At 42.1% G+C, this 26,423-nt stretch overlaps 1 protein-coding gene across 6 annotated transcripts in view; it reads left to right on the forward strand.

Moving 5' to 3' along the window:
- Positions 1 to 26,423, forward strand: part of BCR (BCR activator of RhoGEF and GTPase) — a 100,207-nt gene that overhangs the window by 34,075 nt on the left and 39,709 nt on the right. For 4 of the 6 annotated variants that reach the window (XM_071763231.1, XM_071763229.1, XM_071763230.1 and 1 more), the window contains exons 2-4: positions 14,930 to 15,114; positions 24,542 to 24,646; positions 25,115 to 25,300. In XM_071763231.1, the coding sequence (XP_071619332.1) occupies positions 14,930 to 15,114; positions 24,542 to 24,646; positions 25,115 to 25,300 (476 nt within the window). Of the gene's footprint in view, positions 1 to 2,062; positions 2,227 to 14,929; positions 15,115 to 21,555; positions 21,625 to 24,541; positions 24,647 to 25,114; positions 25,301 to 26,423 lie in introns of those variants that run through there. The other 2 variants (XM_071763232.1, XM_071763234.1) reach the window with 2 other exon arrangements.

A 26,423-nucleotide genomic window follows, 5' to 3' on the forward strand; every position in this document is an offset into this window, starting at 1 on the left:
GAACTCAATTACTAGGGGATTTAAAATACCCAACTTCTGACATATGAAAGCCTCTATTCATGGATTCTGGTTTCCCTCTTCTTGATCTCTTAGGTATATATTTTATAAACAGCACTTGGGCCTATTAGTTGAGCTGGTTTTGGTAGGTTCAAATTTGGAACGTGGTATTTTGAGGCTAGGCACTAAACCACAAAACTTGGTGAGCTGATTGCATGATGCCTAAAGCTTCCTGGCCCATGATGCAGCCTTGACCTCCCATTGTTTGCAGGCTTCCAGATGTGGAGTGCTGTGTACACGACCCACGCTGCTGCATTCTTAGGATCTCAGTAATGTATGGACAGCATTCAGTAAGAAAAGTGGATTATTAACAGAATTAAGATATGAGAATTTACTGGATGTGTCCTCTTCATAGTTTCTTATCAAGCTGCACAGGGCAACTTGCTGTGTTGCAAGTTAAGTATCCTTGCATCTGTACAGTTATATGGGGTAGAATTCTTCTTGTTTTACAAAAAATGCTTGGGGCAGTGAAAAAGAAATATTAACATGAAAGAACTTTTCTATCCCTGACTTGCTGGCAGACTGTGTGGGCTAAGCAAGAGAAGTCCAAGGTTCTTGGAGGACACCAGTCAAAAAGCAGCTTTATATTCTGGTTAGAGAGAAGCAGTGGGGAGAAGCAAGCCTGTCCTACCTAGAGGGCAGATTAGAGAGAAAATGCTGTAACTAGGAGAGACAGCTTAATTCTGGACTATTTATATATGCCTGAAAGGTGAGTGGGTTTGAATAAGAAATTGTATATCCAGAGGAAAGCTTATTTTGCAATATGGTCATTTTGAGTTTTTGCTGAGAGGTAGGTTTAAACACCTGTCTTTTGAACACACAGGTTTTCTCAGTGCCTGCTAGAGCACATCTTTCCACATTCTTTGGTATAAGGCATAACCTGACTGCCTGTGTTCCAATGTGCCAGTGGTGTCTGCTGGTTTCTTAGATGCACCTGGTGAGAAATTGGACTGATCAATAGTGTCCCTGGGAGACTAGTTCATGGGATGCTGAGACATGTGATTCCCTGGTACATGCTGGTTCCACTTGTGCCATTTGTCTGCCCTGGATTGGAGGAGGAAGGTTTAAGCTCCTGTATTTAGGGGTGCTCTGGGGTTAAGCACCATTTGGTACACTGTAGAGTAGCTGTTGAGTTAACACTGTCATCTGACAAGACCCTCTGTTGCAGTGACTGCTTTTCCCTGATTCTTGAAGGGGATTCATCCATAGTGGATCCATGCTGGGTTGTTATGCCTCTGTTACCCAGTGTCTGTGTCATCCCCTGACACCTTCTGCTGGGAGAAGTGCCAGCCTCATATAAAGAGCCCCCTCTGAGAGTGGCTGATAGCCAGTAATCCCGTTAGCAAAGTCTGTGCACTGTGAGACTGCTGTGCTGCAGATCCTGCTGTTACTAAATTTTGCCTTTCACTCTTGGCTTTTTGCCAGGTCCCATAGGGAATTTGGTTTCCAAGGAGCAGTAACTGAAAAGGAATAGTGGCTGCTCTTCACTAGGCACCTTTCAGTCAGTGTTCATCCTTCCCTGTGGGAGGGAGGCAGCCATGGAAAGGGGTTCACATGTTCAGCTCAAGTCCTTATATCCAAGACAAAACAGCAGCAGGAATACTTTGTGATAACTCTCTTAAAATAGTCCCTTGTGTGAGTACTGCAGGTCCTGAGACTCACACTGTCTTTGCTCCTGTGACCCTTTGTGCCTCTTTAAGGCAGAACAGCTTGTGTGCATGACCTGAGGTTTGGTTTAAGATTAAATTTCCCTGCTTTGGAAGAGGAACCTGGCAGTTGTCAGGTCCTGTACTGACTAGAGGAGAATAGGGGTAGTGACTTAAGGCTGAGGATCCAAGTCCTTTGCTTAACATCCAGTTTGTGATGCCATGATTTGGCAAAGGTCAGCTGTACTTTTTTTGCCCCTTCCTATTCTGCTTTCATTTGTCAACATCAGATGCCAATCATAGGCAGAGAAGAAGCTGGACCTAATCTTGCAATAGAGTTGGACAGAGCATGGATCCTTGTGCTGCTGGGGGCATACTTATCAGAGGCAAGAAACATAAAACTGAGGATTGAGTTCTTGAATCTTTGAGAGGTAGCTGGTGGTCACAAGGGTAAATTGGCTTCACCTAGGAAGTTACCACCTGGCTCACTGAATTTAGCCCTGAGCTTCATGGAAGCTTTGAGGTAAGATTCATTAATACACATAGATAAGTGTTTCTTGGCTGTTAAGGAGTAATACACAAAAGGAGTGTATGTTATGCCTTGTTGGTTTCTCTTCTGTCATTCACATCTGTTAAAAACAAACCCATAAACAAAAATGAGCCTATTCCATCATTTTTCATCTCTACTGGGCTGCTGCTAAATGACAGCTTGCCCTTTATAAAATTATCAGTTGGTACTAAGCTCCAGCCCATTTTTATTTTAGGATAGAAGAGGCATGTTTCACTTCCTGTAGCTCCTTCTGTGTCTAGCCACTTGTGGTCCAAAAGCCTTTAAAATGGTTTTGATTATTAAGAGAATAAAGTGTCTGAGGACATTTGTCACCTCTTTTGGGGGAACTGTGTTTCTTCCATTCTTAATGTCATTCTCTGGGACATCTCTAACACCAGCCATTTAGTTATACTTTCATAGTTTATAGTCTGAACTTTTTGATTGAAAGCTTTTTGGTCAAGGATCTAGGCTAAAATTGGTTTAAGTAGCTTGGGTCTAAGTTGTGTTTTCATTAATTATTTTAACTTATTGAGGTATCAGTGGGGTCCCAAAAATTTAGCCTCATGTTCTGTACTCCTATTTTAAATGACCTTCCCAAGATAACTTCCTTCTTTTCAATATTCACTATGGGGACTGGGTCTTTTTGTTTGCTTTGGGGTTTTTTGTTTGTTGTGTGGTTGGGGGTTTTTTTGTTTGTTTGTTTGATTTGGTTTTTTTTTTGGGGGGGGGTTTAGGACAAGAAATGAGTATTTGGGACAGAAAAGGAGCCTCTTGAAAGTTGTAGTTGTTTTATGACAGTGATATTCTGAACAGGATTTCCACTGCCACATGCAACTTTTGTAGTAAAAAAGGTACCCACTGTACTGGGTGGGTACAATTTAGGAACAATGTGGAATCTGTACTGTGGCATGAAGCACTCTGGGGAAAAAACAAATCCCAACTTAATGCTTGGCGTTTTTTTATCCACCTTCCATTCTGGCTAAACCCTGCTCTTGAGGCAGGAACCAACTTTCCACTGTATGGGAGTGGATGCCCTGCTTGGCACATTGGATAGCTAGTCCCACACAGCAGCTTGTGAGTAGTACTTCTTTTTGCTGTAGTAATATTGACAAGAATTCTGTTTTGTCCCACTAATTTTTCAGTTACGTCAAACCTATCCAAATGTGTGAGTCTGTCAGACAGTGCAGTTTTGTTTAAAATGCTGCTGAAAATTAAAGTGAAGCATTAATCCAGGAAACGTAGTGGCATGCAGAGGTTTTGTAGAAAACAGTTACTGTGCTGCTGAACAGTGTCTGCTCTGTGCAGCTTGTGGTCAGAGAAGTCAGAACTTCTATTTCAGGGCTGTGTCAAATTGCTTGAAGCTTTTTGGGGCTGGACTAAGCATCAACACAACACATCTTCCAAGTTTCTGTAAAAGTCCTAGGAAAGCAGTATCTAAATATAGTGCTGATGTACAAGTGTTCCTTTATTTTCCCCTGTTGTGTTTTACTTGCTTCTGGTTGTACATTTATTCCATTTAAATAGGGTTAGGCTTTTCTCTGAAGTGTTCACTCAGAATGTTTGACTGCCTCCAAACTTGATATGAAAGACAACAGAATAAAATAAATAAATACATTCCTATAAAAGGAATAAAAGATAGAAGGCAGCTAAGCTTTAGAGCAGCCAGCAGGCCACAGCTGTGCTATGTGGAGGACAGCAGCCATCCTTCTGGGTGTGTGCTCTGTTACTGGCACAGCAATTAGCTGTACATACAATTTACTCAATTCAGAGTAAGGGTCTGTGCCTGGTTAAGCTTTTTCCCATCCAGAATGGTCCAGCCAAGTCACAAACCATGGCCTGGATCCTCTCCCTCTAATGGGGGTAGCATAAATGTGAGGATTTCTTCTGTTGTCAAGTGATGGATCCTCTTCCAGTAAGCAGTTTATGCCAACTAAGATTTTTGTCTGCTTCCAGACATGCCTCTGGGCTATATAAGGTTGAGATCATTCCTAAATCAGTTGTTGGGGTGTAGGTGGGGTGAAACCATCTCCCAGTGCAATTCAGACTGAGGTGAATTTGTATTTCCCCACGTCTGTTATTTTTAACTGTATGAGGCCAAAGATTCATGTAGGTCTGTATTCTTTGTAAGGTGCTTGATCAAAATGCTGAGACCATATTTGTACTTGTAATGCATTTGAGCATGAAATTCTGTTATCTTTTGCCCCACATAAAGGACTTTTGGAAGCTCTGTGGCTTGAAGAATTTGGATTTTGTCTCAAACATTTGAAGTTTTTCTCATTATAGCTGTAGGGGTCCTCCATAAAGCTTCTCTTAGTGGTTCTTGGATTTGCAGAGTCTATGCTGTCAAACTACAGATTTCAGTGTCAGTTCATGCAGAACGTGGAATTCTCAGGGTTTCCAAAGCCACTGTTCAGGTGCCAGTCACAGGCATTCAGGCCTGCTTATGCTTTGGCTGAGCACAAAATGCTTTTAAGCCAAGGGGTTTGAGTGCTTTGGTGAGCAGCTCAGTGGTCCCTGACACAGTGTGAGATGGTTCTGATGACCACCTGTCTGCTGGGAGCTGCCTGGGACTGTTCAACAACTGTTGATGTGATGGTACTGCTGGGAGTTGAGAGTTCATGCAAGACAGACCCTGTTCCAGTTACTCCCCCTTACTTCCCTATTTAGTTCTTTGTTCTCTAGCAAAATCGTTTCTTGTAAAGAGGGGAAGGAGGAGATCCCAGGCTATTATCTGCTAAGTAGGTCATAATTCTGGTAAATAATTGATTTATTTTTTTCAGACTTGAAATCAGAAGCAGGACTTAAGTGCCAGTGTCAGGCCACTGTGATTATCACTCCTGGTATTTCAGTGCTTCATCTTGGGCAATGGTTGTCTGGCTCCTTTGGGCGGGGGTTGCCACTGGAAATTAAAGGAGAAAGTAACTCTAAAGCCACATTGAGAAAGTGTTTCTTTTGCTTCCATATATTTATTACCATTTTCTTTCTTTGAACTAGTTCATTTGGGGTAAACTGGTTCTCTAGCTCTGCTTCTGGCTTGTGTTATGCACTGCAATAGCTGCTCAGAATTTTTTTTATTTTTTAACCAGCAATGGATTTTGGAAATGAATGTGTTAACAGCAGCAAGCATCAGCAGCAACTGTGCCTGCTCTGTATATGAGTGCCCATTCTGTACTGGTTAATCTTTTAAAATCTTATCCTTCTGTGCAGACTGCTCAGTAGGTGTCTAGTGTGGATTCCTTGGGTTCAGCCTGGGTTATGGAACAAGCCAAATCCTGTTCCCAGATAGTTGGGACAACTGATCAATCTTCTACCCACACTTGTTATATATATTTTGTGTTTTCTTGACACTTTTTGTCCAGAGTGTTTCCCTAACAAGCTTACTTCACCCTTAGGGAAAGAGAAGGTATTGTGCTGGAAGGGGGTGTGTGGGGATACCCCCTCCCAAAAATCCATTTATTCAGTGACTTGCCTGGGAATTTGTCCTCACTACTTAGCATTGTCCTTAGCTCCATGATCTGCAGTACAGCAGTAGTGCAAAGGTTTCTGTAGGGCTTGCAGCAGAGAAAGCTGTTCCACAGCTAAGTCCTCCCTCCTCCTGCTTTGCCCTCTTCTCCTGCAACAGCTGATCTGAATTACAGCTTCTGAATACCCTTGAAGAATTGTCTGTGCAGGCAGCCAGGCTCTGATCCTGCCTGCTTCCCTGTGCCTCTGCATATCCACAGCTCTCCTTGCAGTATTAAGGAGCTACAAGAACTCAGTTCTTGGCCTTGATGCAAAGGTACTGTATGAAACTACTTTGTGACCTGCTGAGCACAAGGACCTCCAGTAGTTTGCTTTGAGAGCTGCTGCCTGTACAGTAGCTCTGCTTTGTTTGGGTACAGAACACTGTTGGGGACTCTATAAAGTACATAGGTTGTTGTATCTTGGGACTTGTGTGGTCCTGTTTTCCTCTGGATAAAATTCATTGGCATTTTAGTGCTTCCCCTTGGCATGGCTTCAAAATCCCTTGTTGGCCCACTCCTGGTGTGGAATGGCAGGCCTTACTGAAATGGTAGTGTAACACAGCTGTGTTACCAAAATAAGCTCCCCCTTATGCCATATTTTAATAAAATCTGAACAGCAATGAATCAGTACTAAGTGTCAAGCAGCATTGTTGATATGTTGGATGAGGTACCCCAGGAGCTCAGAGTGAGGTTTTTCCTCTCATCTGCTCATCAGTTTCTTTGAGGACTCTGGCTGCCACCACTATTGAATCTTGAATCATATTTTTCTAAATTTGTTATACATAATTGAAATAAATAGAGGGAGACTTCCACCTCTAAAAGCAGATTCTGCATAAGAGGTGCTCAGTTTGGGAAGAAAGGTGGTGTGGTATATCAGGTACGAAATTACTAGCCCAGAGCACATCTTTACATGTGACCCAACTACCTGCATCTTCTGTAGCAGTTTCAAGGGAAAAGAGGTGTTTATTAGTGCTGTGTTCTACCTTCAGGCAAGCTACCTTGCCATGGTTATCAATGACACAAAACTGGGTTGTTTTTCTTCTCCAGCCAGATGACAGGAAGGCACTGAGCTTGGGCAGCAGATGTGTTCAGAAAAGGTTGTTAGTGGTGTAGGCAGAGCCATCTGCCTAGCAAGGCACTGAGCATCGGTTGCTTGTTCTAGGCCAGGATGGTAAATCAATAGCTTATTTTTTACAGTGTAACAAGATGTCAGTGGCTAGATTTACAGTGTAAACAGGAAAGTGTGGCTAGCTTTATTGGCTTCTCATTGCCCTAGCTGCACTAGTGAGAAAACAAAACACTGTGAAAAAAAAAAAGGCCAAAGCAATGCATCCTGAAAGAGGTGGAAGATCTAGAAACAGAACAGTAGTCTTATCAGGCATATTTACTGTTTTTTTGACTATAATACCCCCTGGTGCCTGGGGCTGGTCCTCCCTTCCCTTCCCACAGAACTCTCAACTAAGTTAAACTCTTGTTTGAACAGGCCCTTTCCTGTCTGCGTGGCAGGACTTTTAGTCTGCTCTGGTTAAACACAGGAAATGGAATATATACATTGTGGGGATTTTGTTAACAGATCATGCTGTGGCAAATGGTTAATTTTGTTTCTATCACTTTTCTAATCTCTTTTACTTCTCTGGAGATTCCTATTGCCAAACAGTGTTTGAAGCAGCTGCAAAACTCTGAGGCAATTGTGAAGAACAAAATAGTAAGTAGTATGCTGATCATGGCTGGAATTTTCATCTGTTCACCTGACAAATGTTATAGCCACATGAGGTATGAGAGGAGCAGCCCCCACACTGTAGTTAGTACATGCAGTTTCCTCTTAGGATTTGTTTCTAGATTTCTTTTTAGAAATGAAACCAAGGCTGTAGTTTGAGCACAGCAGTAGTGCTGACCTGAACAGTCTCATTTGCTCCATCCCACCTCTGTGCTCAGCTATGCTGGTGCATTGTGTGGAGATGATCAGTGAAATGGAACGGGGAACTGCTCTGATTTATAAAATAACACTCTTGACAGTTATTTTTATCTTGGCCAGCTCCTACTGAGGTTTGCTGTATTCCCTGCAAACGTGTCTGTTATGGGACAGTGAGGGAGAAGGGACAGAAACCTGCAAGGAGCCTGGAGAATGCTTGAGTCCTAAAAATTTAGCTCTCCTAATGCAGCCCTGGCTTTTGTTGGCAAATAGGTTCTTCTCCTTACAGCTGTGTATTGCTCATTGTTGTTTACTTTATTTATTTTTGTGAAAACATTTTCTCTATTTCTGTCAGTTTGCAACTCTGATCTAGTCAGTGCTTTGTGCCTTTGCTGCAAAGCCACATGAATGTAGCTGCCTATCCATGTATTTTTATATTAGAAAAAAACTTTAATTCTGAACTCTCAGGCCTGAAATTTACTTTCTGCCTGTAATACTTGCAGTGCATGAGAACAGTTAAATTTGGTGCATACTCCTGAATAAGGAGTGGAAAAGAAAACTGGAAAGATCTTCCAGTTTCCTCCGGGATTTATTTTGCCAAGAACATCCAGTGGCCTGACTGCCAATATGAACTGAACATGGAAACCTTTCCAGCCTGCCTGGGAAAACAGAACAAGAGAGGGATCTAAAGGCACAGTCCTTGGATGGAAACACTCTCCAAGGCTGGAATCTGAGAGGTATTCATCCATGTTACAGGGTGTTACATTGTGCCATATGGCTTAGTGGTAAACATGTAGGAGAAACCGTAAAAAAAAAACAACAACTTTCACTGTTTTGGGCCTCAGCCAGCCCTGTGAGTGTTCTCACACTCTTCCTTTAGTGGATGGATGGTACCTGTGCAGTTCAGCCTGACCAGCATTTCTCTGTCTTTACCTTTTGGCAGTGTATTTGCAGCCAGCTGTGGCCAGAAAATACCTCACTCATATGTGTGTGTTTACTCATTGGTGCTTTGGGCTGTCAGTGATGTGGTTTAAATCTTCTTAGTGTCTTGGAGAGCACGTAGCAGCCAGCAGGACATCAGCCATCACAGAGCAATGTTCAAGCCTTGCCTTCAGCAGTAACTATGGGTAACTTTCTTTCATAATGTTAGTTACATACAGTATGCTTCTAGTATATCCTAAAATTTACAAATGGCTGTGGAGACAACCTGTATTTGAAAGGCCACATCTTTAAAATCTGTAATTTGTTTTCCTCCTCATGACAATTATTACCAGTTTGGCTCCTCCATCTAGCTCATGGTGTGCAGTGATTGTGCTTCCCTGCCAGTATTTCAGTTTGATTGGAGCTGATCCAATTGTCAGATGTCTTGGATGGGAATTTACACCTCTGCTACTCTTCCCTTGCTGACCTCTGTGGGTGGCATGCACATGTCAAAGCCTGGCTGAATGTCATGTGTGGATGACAGCTCCTACACACCTTCACATGTAGCACTCCATGGCTGCTAAGCTGGAATTGTCTGAGGCAAAGATGAGCAGCAGGGAAGTTGTGCTGGCTGGCAGAAGGGAAGTCTTTGGAATTTGCATGCTGCAGTGCCATCTTCTCTGGTAAAAGATGGACTCTTCTGAGTGATCTGGTTAAGTTCCTGAATTATTCTCTCTCAGTAGTCTTAGTGAGCAGTACCTTCTTTCAGTAGCCTGTGTGAGGGTGCCTTGGGCTTCCCTGAGGTGGATGATGGTTTCAGTAGTCCAGCTCTTCCATTTCATGGCTAGAACTTCACCCTGCATGAATGTTAACTGTGTGAATGTTAGATCTGTCCCTAGAAAAATGCCAGAGAAAAATGCAGCAGCATGGCTCAGTAACAGACTGCTACAGACAGATCAGACCTGTCCTCTAGTCTCTTCAGGAATTCTTCATGGAATATAGGGGCAGATTAAAGAACTCTGATCTTCTTTTTTAGGTGTGTAATGATCTGGGTTTGACACACCTAAAAGATTAAAAGTGGACTTCAATTAATTCGTCTCCTAAAGACTTCAGGGTGCTGTCTGCCACTGGGACAAAGCTCATCTGTGGTAGACACAGAAGTTTCTTGGAGACTGGTTAACATATATGGCCTGAGATTCCCCAGGGGAGGGAGGGTGGGAAGAACCACCAGCTGTCTTGCTGCTTCAATATGCAAGGTACATTGCTTTCTCCTTTTTCCATCTCAAAAATAAGATGCAGTTCTCAGTCTCTACATGCACACATACATATGCACACATACATATGCACACACAAAATCAAACCCTTACCCTTAAAAAAAGTGAAACGTTGGGTAAAATTTGCATGTGACAGATACTCTCTTTTTGCAGCTATTTAATGTACTGCAGAGAGGTGACCTGTTACAAGGGAAAGGGAAGGATGCAAATCTGAAATGGATATTTTGATTTCAAGAAAATCTGCTGAAGTTTTGGATTCACAGACCTCTTGTTGCTGTGTAAGCTGCGGTTGTCCTTTCTGTGTCCAGTTATGTGTCTAGAAACCTCCCTTCAGAGACCTGATCCAGCTTAGAAGGAAGTGTTGAAGCTGGCTGAATTATTTATCTGGGGTTTCAGAGCTAAGAGCACAAGAGGGGAAAGGTCCATGCAGTGCTTTATTGCTTGGTGGGGGAAACCTTAAACCCCTGTTGCTGCCAGGACACTGCATTGTCAAAGTATGGCCTCACACATGCCCTGACATGGGAACACACAGTCAGAGCCTGCAAACTGCATTAGCTCTGTTCTGCTCTGCAGCTGTGGGAATGTTTTTGGAGTGAGTATAAACATTCCAGACTTCTGCTGGTCTTGGTACCATTTGAAGCCACAGTGATGTGGGGCTTTGGCATGAGGTGCAGCTCCCCCCCCAAGATTCTAGTTTATTTACTTAGGCAGGCAGGTCTGAGCTGCTGTGGCTTCACTGCTCTTGTAGCAGGATTAACAGGAGCACAGCTCACTTGGAAGCTTCTCTGCCTTCTGGTGCTGTTAAGCTTCTCGTGCAGCTATGGATGTTGTGAAGCTGTGAAAGTGACGTGTGCATTTGAACAATTGTGTGGTCCTGGATGAGATATGACTGGTCTTTCTTTTTATTTACAAGTTAATTTTGTTTTCCTCTCCTGCTTTCAAGTTAGATCTACGACTTGATTTCATATTCCCAAAGAATGAATGTGGCATCAAGCAGGAAGGGTGTAGGCAATAGGACAAGGGAACAGTGTTGCTGTGCTGTCTCTGAGTGACAGTGATTTTGTGACTAATGGTGAATTTGTTAGTCTTCCTTACTAACAGTGAGGGAGAGAGGAGCAGTTTAGAAGAGAAAAGGAAAATAAAGGAATGGAACATTGAGAACAAAATACAAAGTGGGGGGGGGGGGGGGGGGGAGGGAAGGAGGGGGAGCAGAGTTAAGAAAGGAGGTGAGGGGATGGAAGCAGTAACTGAAGAGGGGGATGGTGGAACAGACTCCTAAAAACTGGAGCAAAGCAAGGCCAGGGATGCCATTACTGTTAGAACCGAAGGTGAAAGTAAGTGCTTGAGTTTTTTAGCAGAATGTGTGACTTGGTGGAAGGAGGCCTCCTGGTGAGGCAAAAAAAGCATGATGCACATGGAGTAGTGTCCTCAATATCTCTCTTGTGTGCTCTCAATACAGTGTGTTTGAGCCCACCATCCTTTTATGCCTACCTTTTTTCCTTAGTTGTCCCTTGTCAGCAACTGTCTGTTGTCCCTGTGTTTCATCTTTCTCTGGCTTTGGTGGCTCTTACTGCCTGACTGTAAAAGAACTCTTAAGACTGTAAGAGAACTCTTAAAGCTCACCCTACCTGAGATGCTGGCTATAAAACGACTGCTCTTGCTTAGGCCCAGCTGCTGTCTCCACTTGCCATCTACAATAGCAGCCCCCAGAGCAGCTGGAAGTGCCTGAGCAGGTGAGCTCTTGGCTCTAATCGCTTTGTTCTGCTTTTTTTGCTCTCAGGTAGTGCTTGAACAGCCTCTGCAGCATTGTGCTGGGCTTAGGAGATCTGAATAACCAAGTTTCCCTAGCAACAGGGGTCTCTTTAATCACAGAGATCCAAGTCTACCTCTGTTATTAGTGTTGCCTTGCACAGTGTGTCTGACGACATTAATACTTTGCTTCTGTTGGAAAAAATGGTAGAATAAAAGCAAAAAAGGTCCTTCTGTCTCAGAGATAATTAAAATCTCTATAGGTGGATTTTAGTTCTGTATGCAGCAATTATAGAAAGGAGAAGGATTGTAACTACTTCTAAGCTTTTTAATTTGTGTGAAGGAACCCTGAAGGATACAGACCCAAAGTTTTAAATTCTGTGTGGAGCTTTTTATGTACAGATCTCATGGAAGTCTGTGACACAGATAAATTCATTCCTTCTTGAGATGTACTATTTTCTTTTTTATGGATAGGGAGAAAAAGTGATTCAAAGGAAGACTGAATCTTGTTGCATAGCTAGGAATAAATATCTTCTGAGCCCAAGTCCTCCAACTGCCCTTCAGTTTCAGACAGAAGTTTCCCTATGCAGTAGGAGACAGAACGTGTTATGGAAAGTAAAAGTGTAAAGCCTACTTTTTAGCAGGAGATGAGGGAAATGAAAATACTGTGATTCACTGCAAGCCTTTCTGCAAATATATTTGAGTCTGCATTCACTCCCCCATTAACAGAAGTGAAGCAAGGCAGGAGATTTTGAAAGTGAGCATTGGGACTGAAAGAAATATTCCTTCCTTAATTTCTGCACAGCAACATGGTCTCCTGCATGTGTGCAGGGAAAACTGGTTTGGATAACAGTAGTTTAAAGACACTTTTAAAGGAAAAAGAACTGTTGTTGGATCAAAGGCATGAAGCCTACATAAGCACTCAGTACTGATGTTCCTCCTTTGGGTAATGCCAGTGTGAAATTGTCTGTAATATCTTGCAGGCTTCTTTGGCTAGAAAGCTGCACAAGAGACAGCTGAATGAAAACCAGATATCTGTACTCCTTCCCTGAAGTTATATACTATTAGGGGTTTTTGTTTGATTGTTTGTTTTTATATGGCATAAATAGTGCAGATACCCATCCTTCTTACCATTTGTATTTCTGATTTCTGGAGTCATAACAGTCCCTTGACCCTCCAGCTAGACAGAAGACCATGCATCTTGGGTGTGAGGAGGGTATCTTTACTTTTAGTGTTTCCTTGCCTGTTTGGCTAGTGCAAAACAGGGCCCATTCTGTCTTCTCTTCCATATCCTTTTAGCCAAACAGATTTAAAAAATTCCAGCATTGGATTTGTTTGGCTTGCAGGCATTGTAGACCCTATCCAGATATGAAATATCTAAAAATGTCTTTTTGTGACTGAACATCCTTACTTCAGCAACTGCCTTTCAAACCTCTGTTTACCAAATCAAAGTAACAGGGTGTCTTCTAGATGGTTGGGGAGCTTTGGCAACCTCTCACATCTAGACAAAATTCCCTTCCAGAGGACATGTGCCTCCTGCCTACCCACCCCAGCCCCATTCCTGTGGTCTTGCACAATCTAATGGGTCTTTTGAGGAACTCTGAGACCTTGAGCACAAGGTAATACCACAAGTGGGTGGGTGACATAAAACTCACTGAGCTTGTTAAAATAATATTGCCATGGTCCTTCAGCAGCCTAAAGGCCTCATGTACAGCTCTTATTTAGCTGGGTGGTATTTGGTAGGAGCTGAGACAGAGGCTCACTTCTACAGTGAGTTTATTGTTGGATTTTCAGTATATTGTTTGTGTAAATTCCCTAGACCAGCTCTCCCTCCTGAAAAAGCAGCATGGATCAAGTTTTATTCTGTTCCACACGAAGTTCACATCCTTTACTGCAATGACTCACACTTTAACTGAGTTTACTGTGAGGGAGTGAAGTGGGCTTTAAAATGTTACTCCCCCACCCTGCCCCCGTGATGTATAACAGGATTATTAGTATGCTTGGCAGCTTCTGCTTATTATTTTCACTGCACCTGGATATTTCTGAAAATAAGTAAAAAATGGTTCTTCTTGTGTTTAAATGTGAATTTGATGCATAATTTTAAATGTGGAAGACAAAAAAAAAATTCTGTGTTTTTTGGGTTTTTTTTATGGTGGCTTTGTCTCCAATAAAGCTTGCCAGCTCCTGTAAAAGTGGATCTAGCTTATCTCCCTGTGGTTATTTTTCAGCTTTAGAAGAAGAGTGGCATTTTATCATTGGTAACTGAAAGAGGATGAGGAAACTTTTGTGTTGAGTGGCCCATGTGTAGCCTTGCACACAGGAGGATTCTGGGCAGTGACAGGTGGAAGTGCTTCACAGGTCCATGTAACTCCTGTGTAAGGTTGTCTCCAGCTTCTCTCAGGCAAAGTGTATGTGATGTGGTGCCACTGTGCAGAAAGCAAATTTTGGTCCTCTGTGTGTATTTTTTGTGCAGAGAGGTAAGAGACCTTTTAACCTATGTTAGAGGGTGCTGCTGAGTGTGGGAGTCCTTAATTCAGATTTCTTCAGAAACAGTCTCTGCACACAACTACTAAAGATACAAGAACCAGTTTTACATTTCATCTTTCCCACAGAGAGATCCCATGCAATAATGATTAATTTCCCTTTTCATATCAACTGTCGGGGTTTGTTTGGGGTTTTTGGGTTGGTTTTTGGGGGCTGGGGAGGAAGGAGCAGGGTGGTTGTTTATTCATTTACTTAAGCAGTTATCCTCAAAACAGAGGAGGAGGGGCAGACGATAGAAGAGGGCCTCTTTCAATTTTATTTTTGGCAATAGGCTGGTTCACATGACATGTAAAATCTTTCTTTCCTAGTCCTCTTGTTCCTGAGAGGTCTGGAAAGAGTTATGTTTCTCCCCTGAGCTATGTATTATCTATGACTGCTATCTGTGACAGGGGCATCATTTGTTCTTGTTCTACAGAAAAAACAGGGTCTGTTACCCTAACCCAATACTTTCCTAAACCCAGACTGCAAACTTTCATGGAGTCTGCAAAAGGATTTACTTTTATGCTAATGCTTTTAAAGGAGAACTTGAGGGAAGTAAGTAAATGAACACCAATGCTCGATATTAGAGAGAACTTTACCTTTTAGTATGTGTGGTGATAACATGAGTTTAATTAAATTGACACCTCCCCTTCATCTGTGCTTAACTATCATTGACTCTGGGTTTACTGATAACTAATCATAATAGCTGGGAGAGAGGCACTGCCTTGGTTGAACAGCCTGTCTCCCATCCAGCCTGACTCTGACCAGACAGATTTTTCTCCTGTGCTTTACAGATGCTTCATTCAGTGGCACACCACCCAGCTATGCATATGATGCAGACCGTGCTGAGGAGCAGAGGAGACATCATGATATGATGCCCTACATCGATGACTCGCCCTCATCCTCACCCCATCTCAGTTCCAAGAGTCGGGGCAGCCGAGACACCCTGTCCTCAGGGTCTCTGGAATCTACAAAATCAGTGAGTCCTTTCCTGACCTTCCTTGCCTGCCTTCCTTGTAGGTTTTCAAGGGGGAAAGACTGCTTTAACAGGGAGCAAAGCACTGCCAGCACTGTAGGACATCACCTGACATCATGTAACAGTGCCTGGCTGATACTGTATATTTAAAGTTAAATTGAGGCTTTTAGCTGATACTAAGCCTTAACTTTAGGTATGAGTGGTGTGTGTGTGATTTTTTAAGCCTGAGTTCTTCACACTCTGTAAATTCTGGTGGTGAGAACTAGTGATTAATTGCTTTTGAGAGGGTCCTAAATACCAAGTATTTTGGCAAGGAGACTCTACAAGGAAAACATCCTATGTTAGGATGCTTATACATCTATGCCTTTGGGTTTTTGTTGGTTTTAATGAGGAAAATTAGAGTTATTTTCAGGTGGGTTGGAGATGCTTTGATAAAGCATCTAGGACACTACGTATGTTTCCTTCACCCTCTTAAAATGGAATAAGAGTAATTAAAACTACCAGCTCTGAAGTATGGTGGCTTTGGGTGGGAGATGACTGTTTCTTATAAGGAATTTGACTATTCTTTAAATAATTACCTATGTAATCAATTATGAAAGATAAAAAGTTCAGAAGGGACCGCATGGCCTGACCTGCAGTTTGGTGTGGACCTTAAGGTTATTTTGCTTTATTTTTGCTTCATGTTCAGTAGCATGGCTATAGCTTGCAACTTAAGTAAAATTTCTTATCTTTTAGTTGTTGTTTTGTTGTTTTGGTTTGGTTTTTTAATTAAATTATAGTCTTGGTTAGGAGTCTGCCACTTTCCTTGGTAAATAACTATTGACTCTGCTGTCTTCAAAAATGTCTTGGTTTGAATTAATGTTTGACTTTCAATCTTTATTTCTCTCTATCCTGTTCCATTCTAGATTGTAGAGCATTTTAATCCCAAGCTGCTTTTTCCCTGAATATCTTTGTCATCTGCAAACTTTTGGTTGCCCCAAGTCATTCATAAAAATGCCTACTAGCACAAAGACAACTGTCACTTCCTTCCTACTGGATTTCTGAGAAAGTGTAGCCAAACAACATTGAATTCCCCCATTGTAAATAACACTTTGAAATCTGTCATTTAGGTAATTCAGCTTAGGTGTTTGCTTTATATTGTCCTGTCCTATTAATTAAAATGTCACTGGAGAGGAAGATGGATATTTTACAGATATGGGTGTACATGTTAAACAACTCCATAACCTTTATCAGTTTTATTTATCTTGCATCAAAACGATTTCAAGAGTCTGAGTTCCACAAACCATTTCTACTTAGCATTCATTACATACATCCTTCTGTCACTCTTTATTAGTTAGCATTATATCATGTTTCCTTTTTTTTTTTTTTTCTAGAATGAATGTTGGATTAAGAAACCTACTTGAGGCAGTGTTCTTGTTCTTCTTTCTCATAAAAATGAATTATCAATATAGTGCTGCTATATGTGGATGCTTCAGTCTATTAATTGTTAGATGCTTTTTTTTTTCTCTCAAATTTTTGTGACATGTAAATGACTTTTTAATAAAGAAATGATCATTAGTGGATTCAAGTTTTCCAAGAACATTTTCATACTGGCTTGAGATTTCCAGGTTATGTTTCTCAGACTGAAGGAAAACTGCTGCATGACTCCACATGGCTGAGAGTTATCTTCAAAGAACCAGTTGTCATAGTGCCTGTGAATGAAGGCCTGAAAGACACTGTCTAACAGTTTAATCTTGTTCTTTATTTGTTTGCATATTGTGTCATAAGCATTTCACAGTAGTTGATTTCAAAGTTACCTTAGTAATGCTAGAAGACTGCCTTTTAAAAAATAATTTTTAACATAAATGGCTGCTTCCTTCTCTCTGACTATAGTAAGATGGTTTATGGCTTCCAAAAGAAAGGGGTGTCTTGATACAGATCAGACTACTTCTGAAAATTTTAGCTTATCCTTGGGACCAGAGCCCAGAAATCAGCAGCTGATTGTACGTAATAATACAACACATGCAGCATATATATATATATACATATATATATACCAGTTTGACAAAATATTAAGATTGTGAAATCACTGAGAAGTGAAGAAATTACTGTGGTTATCCAGCCTTACCTTTTACCTGTAGCCTTGTTTTGAATCTTTATGATAACTTTCAGTTTCTCAGTCATATCCTGGATTTTTTCTCTTTGGGCCTCCTGCATATGTGACCCACTGCATGATATTGGATTCAATATTTTATCTCTAGAGCTATGTGTACACCTTATTTACAGGACACTGTGCAAACTCTGCTCTGAGTACAAAAGTATTCATTTCCTTTTGGCATGACCATTAGCTCCAAATACAGTTGGAATGCTACACAGGTCTTAATTATCCTTGCAGTGTTCCTGTGAGATAAGAGGATGGTATGTTTACTAACCATAGGTAATCAAGGCAGACAGATTATAGGAAAAGCATCTGCTAATTTTGGGTGCTTAATGTGAGTTGTGTAATGTTCTGCAAAACAAGGTTCTGACTTCTAATACAGTTTTCTTCATGCTTAAAGTTAAATTCCTGTAATTTCCATTGCAATAATAACACTCCAGTCAGTTAGGCAGAAAATGGGAAACATTGCAGCAATGTTATTTTTTTTTTAATTTGTTATTTTACAATGTGATCCTAAGTAATTTGTTTAGCATCACAGAGACACAGCGGTGTTCTGGGGTGATGTTCATCTGCCTTATCCATGAGAACAGCTTTCCTCTTGGCAACTGAGTTGTTGCTGTCTGGATATTGAGGGCATTTTGCTTTGACTTACTTTATGGGCTTGCTTTGGGCTTTGTATTTTTCTGCCAAGTGTTTGACTTAAGTCCTTCTATCTCCTTCACAGCAGTTATAACCCTTGATTGGATAGTGCATCAAAGTTGCACCTGGTCTACCCAGCCACTGTAGAGAAAGTACATGGTGACAAAGGCAGTGTCTCTTTTTACAAGCAAGTGAAGGGATACCTCCTGGACTAGTTTTGGAGGGGCTTCATGTTGTTCTCTCAGTGAGTTGGGTGACCAATTTCCAGCACCTCATGTTCTGTGTTCCAGGAAGTGAAGGCCACAACTGACTGCTAGGAGGTTTGTGGTATTCTACACCTTCTTTGGGATCTAAATCTTTGTATTTGGGATCCCACTTACCACTTGCATAATCTAAGCAGACTAAAAGGTGCTGGCTAGTCTGTCTCCAAACTCTATCACTTCAGTCACTTCTTATATATTAATATTCCACCTGCTGTGTGTCCATTGCACAAACATCAGTTGCTCTCCAAGAAGCGTGACAAGAGGTGGCACCAAAGGGTGACAATAGGTAGACCATCATTAGACCAGTCTGTGAATCAGAGAGTACATAATTACTATGGGTGTTTGTAGTGTGGATCTCAGCATCCCCTGACTCATCATTTCTGTGGTGAGGAGACCTTAATGAATGTTTCTATTGAGTAAGCTAGGTCATACCCCCTCTTCTGGCTCTTCCAGAAGTAGTGCTGAGCTGCTGACGTGTGTCCTGGCATAAAGCCAGTGCTTTTGCCAAACTTTGGCTGTTGCTCTGAGGCAAGCCTATGGGAAAAGGGGGAAGGAGGATAAATAGGTTCCACTAATGCTTAAGTTGTTTATCTAACTTGATAAGTGATTTACCTTTCCTGAACCTTGCTTTCTGTAACAGTTGAACTGTTGTGATTGAACCTTCCGAAAGTTCTGGAGACCTGTCCTGGGAAATGCCAGCACAAATGATTGTTAAGAAAGACAGTGCTGGTGGTTTCAGAAGGTGTTGGACAGTCTTTGTAATAGGTAATGACAATTCTCTCCCAGAAAGAGAATGTGCCTGTTTTCCCCCTACAGTTAGCTGGAAGAGTGGAGAAGGTACCTGGTTAGTTGCAATAGAGGATGAGAGTTTGTTACAGTGTTCTTGGGGTCCAGGAAAGTGTTGATACAGCTGGAAAAGTTAGTAACTGTCACCCTTCACCAGAGAAGTGTTGCCAAGAGTTTTGGAATGAGCAGCTTGCAGCTTGGAGGCCAAAGATACTGAGAGGGATGAGAAGCTTCAGTCTTTGTAATCCTGTTGCTGATAGTCGTGTGGAGAAGAGATTACAGTTATGGGAAGAGTAGAAATAAGAAATGCCTTTCAGGATCTGCTGGCCAACAAAGCCAGGCTCAAAGATGTGTGTGGAGCTGACAGTGTGAGGCTCTGTAGAGGTGGTCACAGGGCAGCCCATGGAAGCACAGGGCTTGAGGGGTGTCACTTTGCTATACCCGAGAAGATAAGTCCACAGCTTTTCTAAGTATCACATCCAGAGAGGCAGCAGTGCTAAAGCTGAGCCATTGTTACCTTTTGTTCTGTTTGGAGGGGAAGTTGAATGGTACTTAGAAATTTCCCAGGAGAATTTTTCATCTTCTCTTTTCTGCTGTGCAGTTCTTGGTTGGCAGTGCATTGGCAGCCATTGCCAGTCCTCAGACAAGACTCTTATGTTCTTAATATTTGCCAGCTATGTGGAAAAGAGTGCTGTGGAGGCACGGGTGAGATTTTTCTCCTAGCTTGGTCCCAGGTTGACCTCTGAAGCTACATCAACAAGTGGGATTACTGCTCTGCTTGATACTGCTTTTGCTAGCTTGTCCTTCCCTCTCCAGCATTTCCAAATCCTCCTTCTTTCTTCTTCTCAGTATTTGGTTTTGTTTGGTTTTATTTTACTGTCACTTTCTCCTCAACACCCACAACAGATGCAACTTTTCCTTTTTCTTCTCCAACTCGTTGCTTCTTAAGGGCTCTGCCTGGGTGTACAGCCCTTCCTAAGGAGAGCTGGCACACCAGTATTGATGTTATAAATAATGTTGGCTCCTCTCCCTGCTCCTTCCCCTCCCTGCATGGAGCAGGATTGGCTTGATTACAGAATTTGCCCTGTTTAATATCACTGAGACAGAGAGACACCTCCAGCCTGTTTAGCAGAAGTTTTCAGAGATATTTACACTTTAAAAATTAATAGTTTTTCTCTTTCATAGGCTTTCAGCTTCTCTGTGAGATTCTGAGCTGTCCTTACAGGAAACCTCTCCTTTGAACGCAGGCAGTGCACAGTGCATGAACACACTGTACCAAACAAGGTCTCAGAGTTAAAGTGCCTTTAATACTCCCACTTTGAATCACTGATTCTCTTTACAGAGCTATGCTGGCAGCAACCACTTTGTAAAATCTTATGTGTTGTGGTTTCTAGATTTTTCATCTGCCTTTTTCTAACACTTGCAAGAGAACAATTATTGCTCTTAATTTAAACAATAACCAGAAAGCCACGACTTCTTCAAACAGAATCAGGAAGAGCTGAATCTGTCTAATCCTTGGAGCCAGTGAATATCAGCCTTGCAGTAATTGAATACAACATGTGATGCCAACCTGGTTAGTAAACTAAAGTATTTAGGCTGACAGGCTGTAAACACATTCAAAGCAGCCATGGCTTGAGGCCAGTGTCTGCATGCTCTCTAATAGATCTTCAGTGCTCTAACTACTCTGACTTGCCTTGGTTCAGGTCGCAGGATTGCACTTCTGACTGTGACTCAGTCTTTTGGTTGTTCAGTTTTAGGAATAGCAAGAAGCACCACCCAGTTGGGTAGAAAACACTGGAACATTATAGGCGTGAGATACATGTAAAACTTTAAAAATGTTTCTTCTTTTCACCTTCCTTTTTGCACTCTTTGAAATTAAATGCAGTTTGTGAAGAGTGGGACCAAATCACTGATTTCTTGCTTGCTTATTCAGAACTGGCAGTGTTGGATCCTCATGGCTCCCATGGCAGACAGACAGGAATGCTCTGGCTGCTTCATTGTGATTGTCTTGTAAAAGAGATTTATTTGGAATTGTGTGGTTAAAGAGGTAGCCAAAAGATGGAAGGGCAATAGAGAGAGTCTGGAAATGGATTCTGACATCAGAGTTAGGGACAGAGTCAGAACATGAAATACTAGTCAGACTTGTATGAGTGAAAAACGGGCTAACCAAGCTGGGTAGGAAGCATGGGATGGACTGCTGACCACCTGGCACTCCCTGCTGGGTGGTTAGGGTTTGCCTCCACATCCTGCTGGGAACATCCCATCTGCACTTCGGTTAATAGGTGTATTTTCCCCTAGCTAATGTGGTCTGGTAGATGTAGTACCAGCTCCTCCCCTTGCCATAAGCAGCTCAAAAATTTCTGACTGCTTCCTTCTTGCCAGGGAAAGCAGGGGAAAAGAGTCCTCAGCCTTTGCACGTCTGCCTGGACCAAAGGGGAGCTTGATAACCTCTGCCCAGGATGTTCCCTCTCTTACACCTGCCCCTCTGCCTGGGGTGCAGGAACAGAGCAGTCAGTGAGGCTGTTGTGGTCACAATTGCTGTTCCCCTTTTTTGTCAGATATGGGCAAAGCAGAAAATGCCCTTGGCAATGAGTGCATCATGTTTTGCTGTGCTGTAAGGGGAGAGTGGACGTACAGTCTCCCCGTATCTCTGCTTGCTAATTGCTCTTCCTTGGTTTGGGTGAACAGGTGAGTATGTTCCCAATTCTCTAAGTGAGGAATGTTGTAATAAAGTTGCTTCTCTTCTTACTGCTTTTGGCACCAGCTCCCAGTGAATTTCTCAGTCCTGGAGTACATTTCATAACAAGTGTGACTGGAAAGCACCCTGAGGCTGAAGCAGCACTGGGGCTGTTTTCCAGATGTTCATCCAGAAGCAAGAGATGCTGCGCAGTGCAGCCCCAGATGACATTGTCAGAAAAGGCCTCTCAGCAGGAAACTCTTGTCAGGGCACTGGCTCTTAGGAGGAAATACAGAGGGGCAGCTCAGTGCAGGCAACAGCACCGTGGTGACATATAGATCCCTGACACAGCAGGAGATCATCTTTTCACATGTGAGGAATCTGTATTTAAATTTAAGGTACTGCATTGGAAACCTTGTAAAGTGCTCTGTGATTATTGGATAAACTCCCTTGAGGGTTTCTTAAGCAACTGCTGTGCTGTAGCTTAGAGCAGACAGGCCCTGCCCTGGCTGGCTGCATCAGAGACTGGAGCAAGCATCATACTTGGAAAATGTTCCTATTATAAAGCATTAGGACAAGAGCATGGACTTTGCAAAGTGACCTTGTGGTAATGGCCAGGAAGGAAGGCCCCTAGTGTGTCCTGGGAGATGTTTGTCTCTCTGAAAGCACATCTTTTTTAAAGAGAGGAAATTAACATTCAGGCAGAAAATGCTGTCTGTCAGCTGACAGTGCCCAGCAAGAACTGGCTTGTAAATTAAAGCTTTTATTTGTGAAGAGGAAAACTGTTCTCAGTACTGTAAGGAAAACTTGTCGTGCCACTATCACGATGGGGAAGTTTGAATCATTTAAATAACTTGTAATTGTGTGCTGCTCTTCACAGATGTTATAAACATACCCAGCTGGTTTTTAAATCCTTACCTCCTCCAAGAGAACCTGCTAGAGATAATTATAGTGCTGTGTCAATATTGACCAGTTACCTCATGCTCAGCAGTGGGGACTTTGGAGCACTGTTAGTTTTTTTCAATGCTTCTTTGTGAAGCTGTGTTTTCCTTTTTTAGTGTTGTAAGAAATCTTTGGAAAGCAAAAGATATTGTGTTTTTCTTGCACCAGGACTTCTGGGAGCTTAACACAGACAGCTACATCCCTGCCTCTTTGGATGAAGGCAATCTTTGTTAAACATCTTGGGGCTGTCTGTCTTGATTACGTCTATGTGCTGTGCCTCAGAGAATGGTCCATGAGGTGCACATCCAGGCAGTGCTGGTACAGAAAACATAAGGAATGTTGATAATGTTATTACACATTTCTGATTGAGCACTAACAGGCAGTCACACGGGTGCTCTCTAGATGCACAAAATCTGTTGCAGTGTTCATTTCACCATGTAGTTTCTCATGGGTGTTTTTCTGAAATCTTCTGAAGACGACTGCTGAATTACAAATTCTTAGCTTCTTTGAGATGCCCTTTCAAGATTATAAAAGGCACTGTGGTTCTTACTGAACCTCACTGAAGGGTGGGATGCAAAGACAAGTTCTTTCCCTGTAGTACTTGATGTGTGTGTGTAAATTTTACTTGTTTCCTTAGAACAGCTTTTGTTTGCCACTTTCATTTAAGAGGTGATGGTGGTATTTGACACCTCACAAAATTTTTATAAAGAATTTGCAGCAAGGTTTTTTAGCCTAGAAAATGTCTTGTGAAATTTAATGGAAGTGTTAAAAAATGAGAATGGCTATTGATGAGACTGAACCCAGAAATACCTGGGAGCTTGAGGATCTGTTTCTTAGTGTGTGTAGGCTCAAAGTCACCCTCAGGATGTAATGGTTACTCTAAGCTTACCTATAGCCAAGATACCTTCTCTCCATAATGAACCCCCTATATACATCTGCAAGGTTCAAAGCCCAGGACCCTGAATTAAATGGAGCTTTTTTTAGTCAGTTATGGACAGACTTTGTGTTCAGCTAATGGAGTGAAGCATACTGCTATGTTTTCTGACACTCCTGCTGCTGAAATCAATAACTGAATATTCTGATATTAACAAGAGTAGGATGGAGCCCTAACCAACCTACTCAAAGTCCTTGAAAAGTATCTACCCTTTCAGATCCAACTGCTGCTTCCATTTTCAGAAACATTTATCAACATCAAAAGGTTGCAAGAGTTGTAAAAAACAATTTCTGTGAATAACAGAAATAAAAGGAAGGGAAGATTCTGTAAAAGAGGGGTGTTTCTGATTATTTGCAACCTTCATGGTTCAGCTACATATTTTCCAGACTTTATGGAAATTCTCTATTTCACTTTATCAGGTTAAACATTTTTCAGGTTATAGTTTTGAGAGGAAGGATAACTGAAATTCCCAGCAAGGATTACTTCTCCTAACACCTGATATTAGTTTTCCCTTAATGTGTACATTTGCCAATGAATGTTGTTGTTTATTTGTTTCTTCTTTTCCAGTTGTTTTTCTTAAGAACTCCTTCATGGAGCCCAGCATGTGTGTTCCAAACAGTGCTGATTATTCCATCCTCTAACTAAAAATAGGCAGTTGCAAGCTAGCAACAAAAAAATAATTTCATGAAAGTAGAGAGTGTGGGAAAGAACAGCCATCTTAACAGCAGTGACAGACTGTAGCTGTGCATATTCATGCTCATATTCAATGCTCATCCTTTCCTTTAAAGTTCTATGTTTGAATGTTTTTAGAGACAGAACACTAAAAACAGGTGGGTTTTTGTTTCTTTTTTTTTTTTAATCTGAAAGGAAGCCAAAAAACCCAAATATGCTGTGGTCAGCTAAATTACTGGTTACCTTTTACTCTCCATCCTCATTCTTGCTTTTTCTTCTTTTTTCCCTCTCCCTCTCTTTTTTCCTCCTTGTTTTTTTTTTTTTTCCTTGTTTTTTGTCTTTTTTCTTTTTTGTTTTTCTCTTTAACAACAACTTTGTAGAGTGAGCCAGACCTGGAGAAAGGCCTGGAGATGAGAAAATGGGTCCTGTCAGGAATCCTAGCCAGTGAGGAAACCTACCTGAGCCACCTGGAGGCTCTGCTTCTGGTAAGTGCTGGTGGCAGATACCATTTCATATATGGATACTTAAATTTCCACTGCTGTGTCCACCCAAAGTTTCCCAGAACTTCCCAGGCTATAGGCTACAAGGGTGCAGAGGGTACCTTTGGGAGAGGCTTAAGGAAAGGACTGGATATGGCACAACCAGGGAGTTATTGGTGTGGTGGTTTCCTGTGCTAATTATTAGTCATGTTACTGTACAGTTGGACAAAGATTAAGGATATGGAGTGCAAAGGGATTTTAATCACACCATTAATATCCTGGGAAGATTCACCTACTGGGGTGGCTGATCCCCATGAGAGAACTTGTTCATGTCTAGCTTTCAGGAGTTGTGTGAATGCAAATATCACTTATTAATAGGATGAAAAGCAACCCTCTGGAGGGATGTGTTGTAACGTGGCAAGGGTAAATGTACTCAGTTTGCATGATAACAATTTCCTTCATTCCTCCTTTCAGCCTATGAAGCCTTTGAAAGCAGCTGCCACCACCTCTCAGCCTGTGCTGACGAGTCAGCAGATAGAGACAATATTCTTCAAAGTGCCTGAGCTCTATGAGATCCACAAAGAATTCTATGATGGTCTCTTTCCCCGAGTGCAGCAGTGGAGTCACCAGCAACGTGTAGGGGACCTCTTCCAAAAGTTGGTGAGTCAGTTAATTGCTGTCATCAGATTTACCTCTTATTCAGCTCACAGGTGCCAGTAGGATTGGCACCTTTGGTGACCATGCACAGACTGAAGGGATGGAAGCCCACAGCTGAGTTGGGTGGGAGGCTTCTAGCTTGGCTACTGCAGTGAAGGGCCTACAGCAAAAGGCACTGTTTCAATGTCTTTATTTAAAGACTTAAGCCAGCTGTGCTACTGATACAAATACAGTTTCACAGAAATGTTGATTCTCCACGGGGTCTGCTGTGTTGTCAAACCATTTGGAAGATGGGGGAATGGCAGTGTTAAAAAGGGTATGTTTTAACACTGACAGCTAAGTTTCCCTTAGTATTGCATTAGTTCCCCTTGCACATACTTACTTCCTCTGTGCTGCTTTGCTCTATTTTGTGCTGATTTTCTCTGGTTTATAGTAATAACCTTTGGCTTTGCTTTTCTGCCACAGCCCTAGCCTTGATATTCCCCTGCTATTTTGCTTATGCAGTCAGCTTGCTGCTAAGAATCCTCCAAGCAACCTCAACAAAATTCTCTGAGTGCAGAACAGGATAAAGGCATATACAACATATTCCTGAGGCTGAATTAAAGTTGCTGAGTTTCTGAGCCAGATGACAAATTGTTTGCATTCTAGAAGATTCCTTTGGCCCCTTTAGCCTCTCCCCTAGCATGTGCAGAGAGCAAAGGATTAAAGGAGCTGTTTTTTCCTTTTTAGAAAAGAATTTGCATTCCTGAGGTGCCTCTGATTCTCAGGGTAGGAGTGACATTGCTAGGAGGAGTTTATTGGATGGGGAGTGTGCTTTACCAGGGTCACTCAATTGTTAGCAGCTGTGTAGCCCAGCACCAGCCCCATCCCCTGGGTGGAAGGGGGAAATGGGCCTGGGAGATGGTGTTTTCCAGGCAGCTCAATCTGCTTTTCTCTGCCAGCAGGTTTTATCCAGGAGGGGTCAAGTTGGTGCCTTGTTGAGTAGTTCATGGTATGCAGTTTGAGCAACTGGTTTAGGAGGGCAAAACCACCTGGTGCTGGTTGCTGGAGCAAAGATAAAGAAGGCTGCTGAAAGTGGAGGCTTTGCAATCTGCAGTGCAAGTGCAGTGCAGCAATGAAGACAGCA

Source organism: Heliangelus exortis, chromosome 19 (genome assembly GCF_036169615.1).
Source record: "Heliangelus exortis chromosome 19, bHelExo1.hap1, whole genome shotgun sequence".
Classification (NCBI taxonomy): domain Eukaryota; kingdom Metazoa; phylum Chordata; class Aves; order Apodiformes; family Trochilidae; genus Heliangelus; species Heliangelus exortis.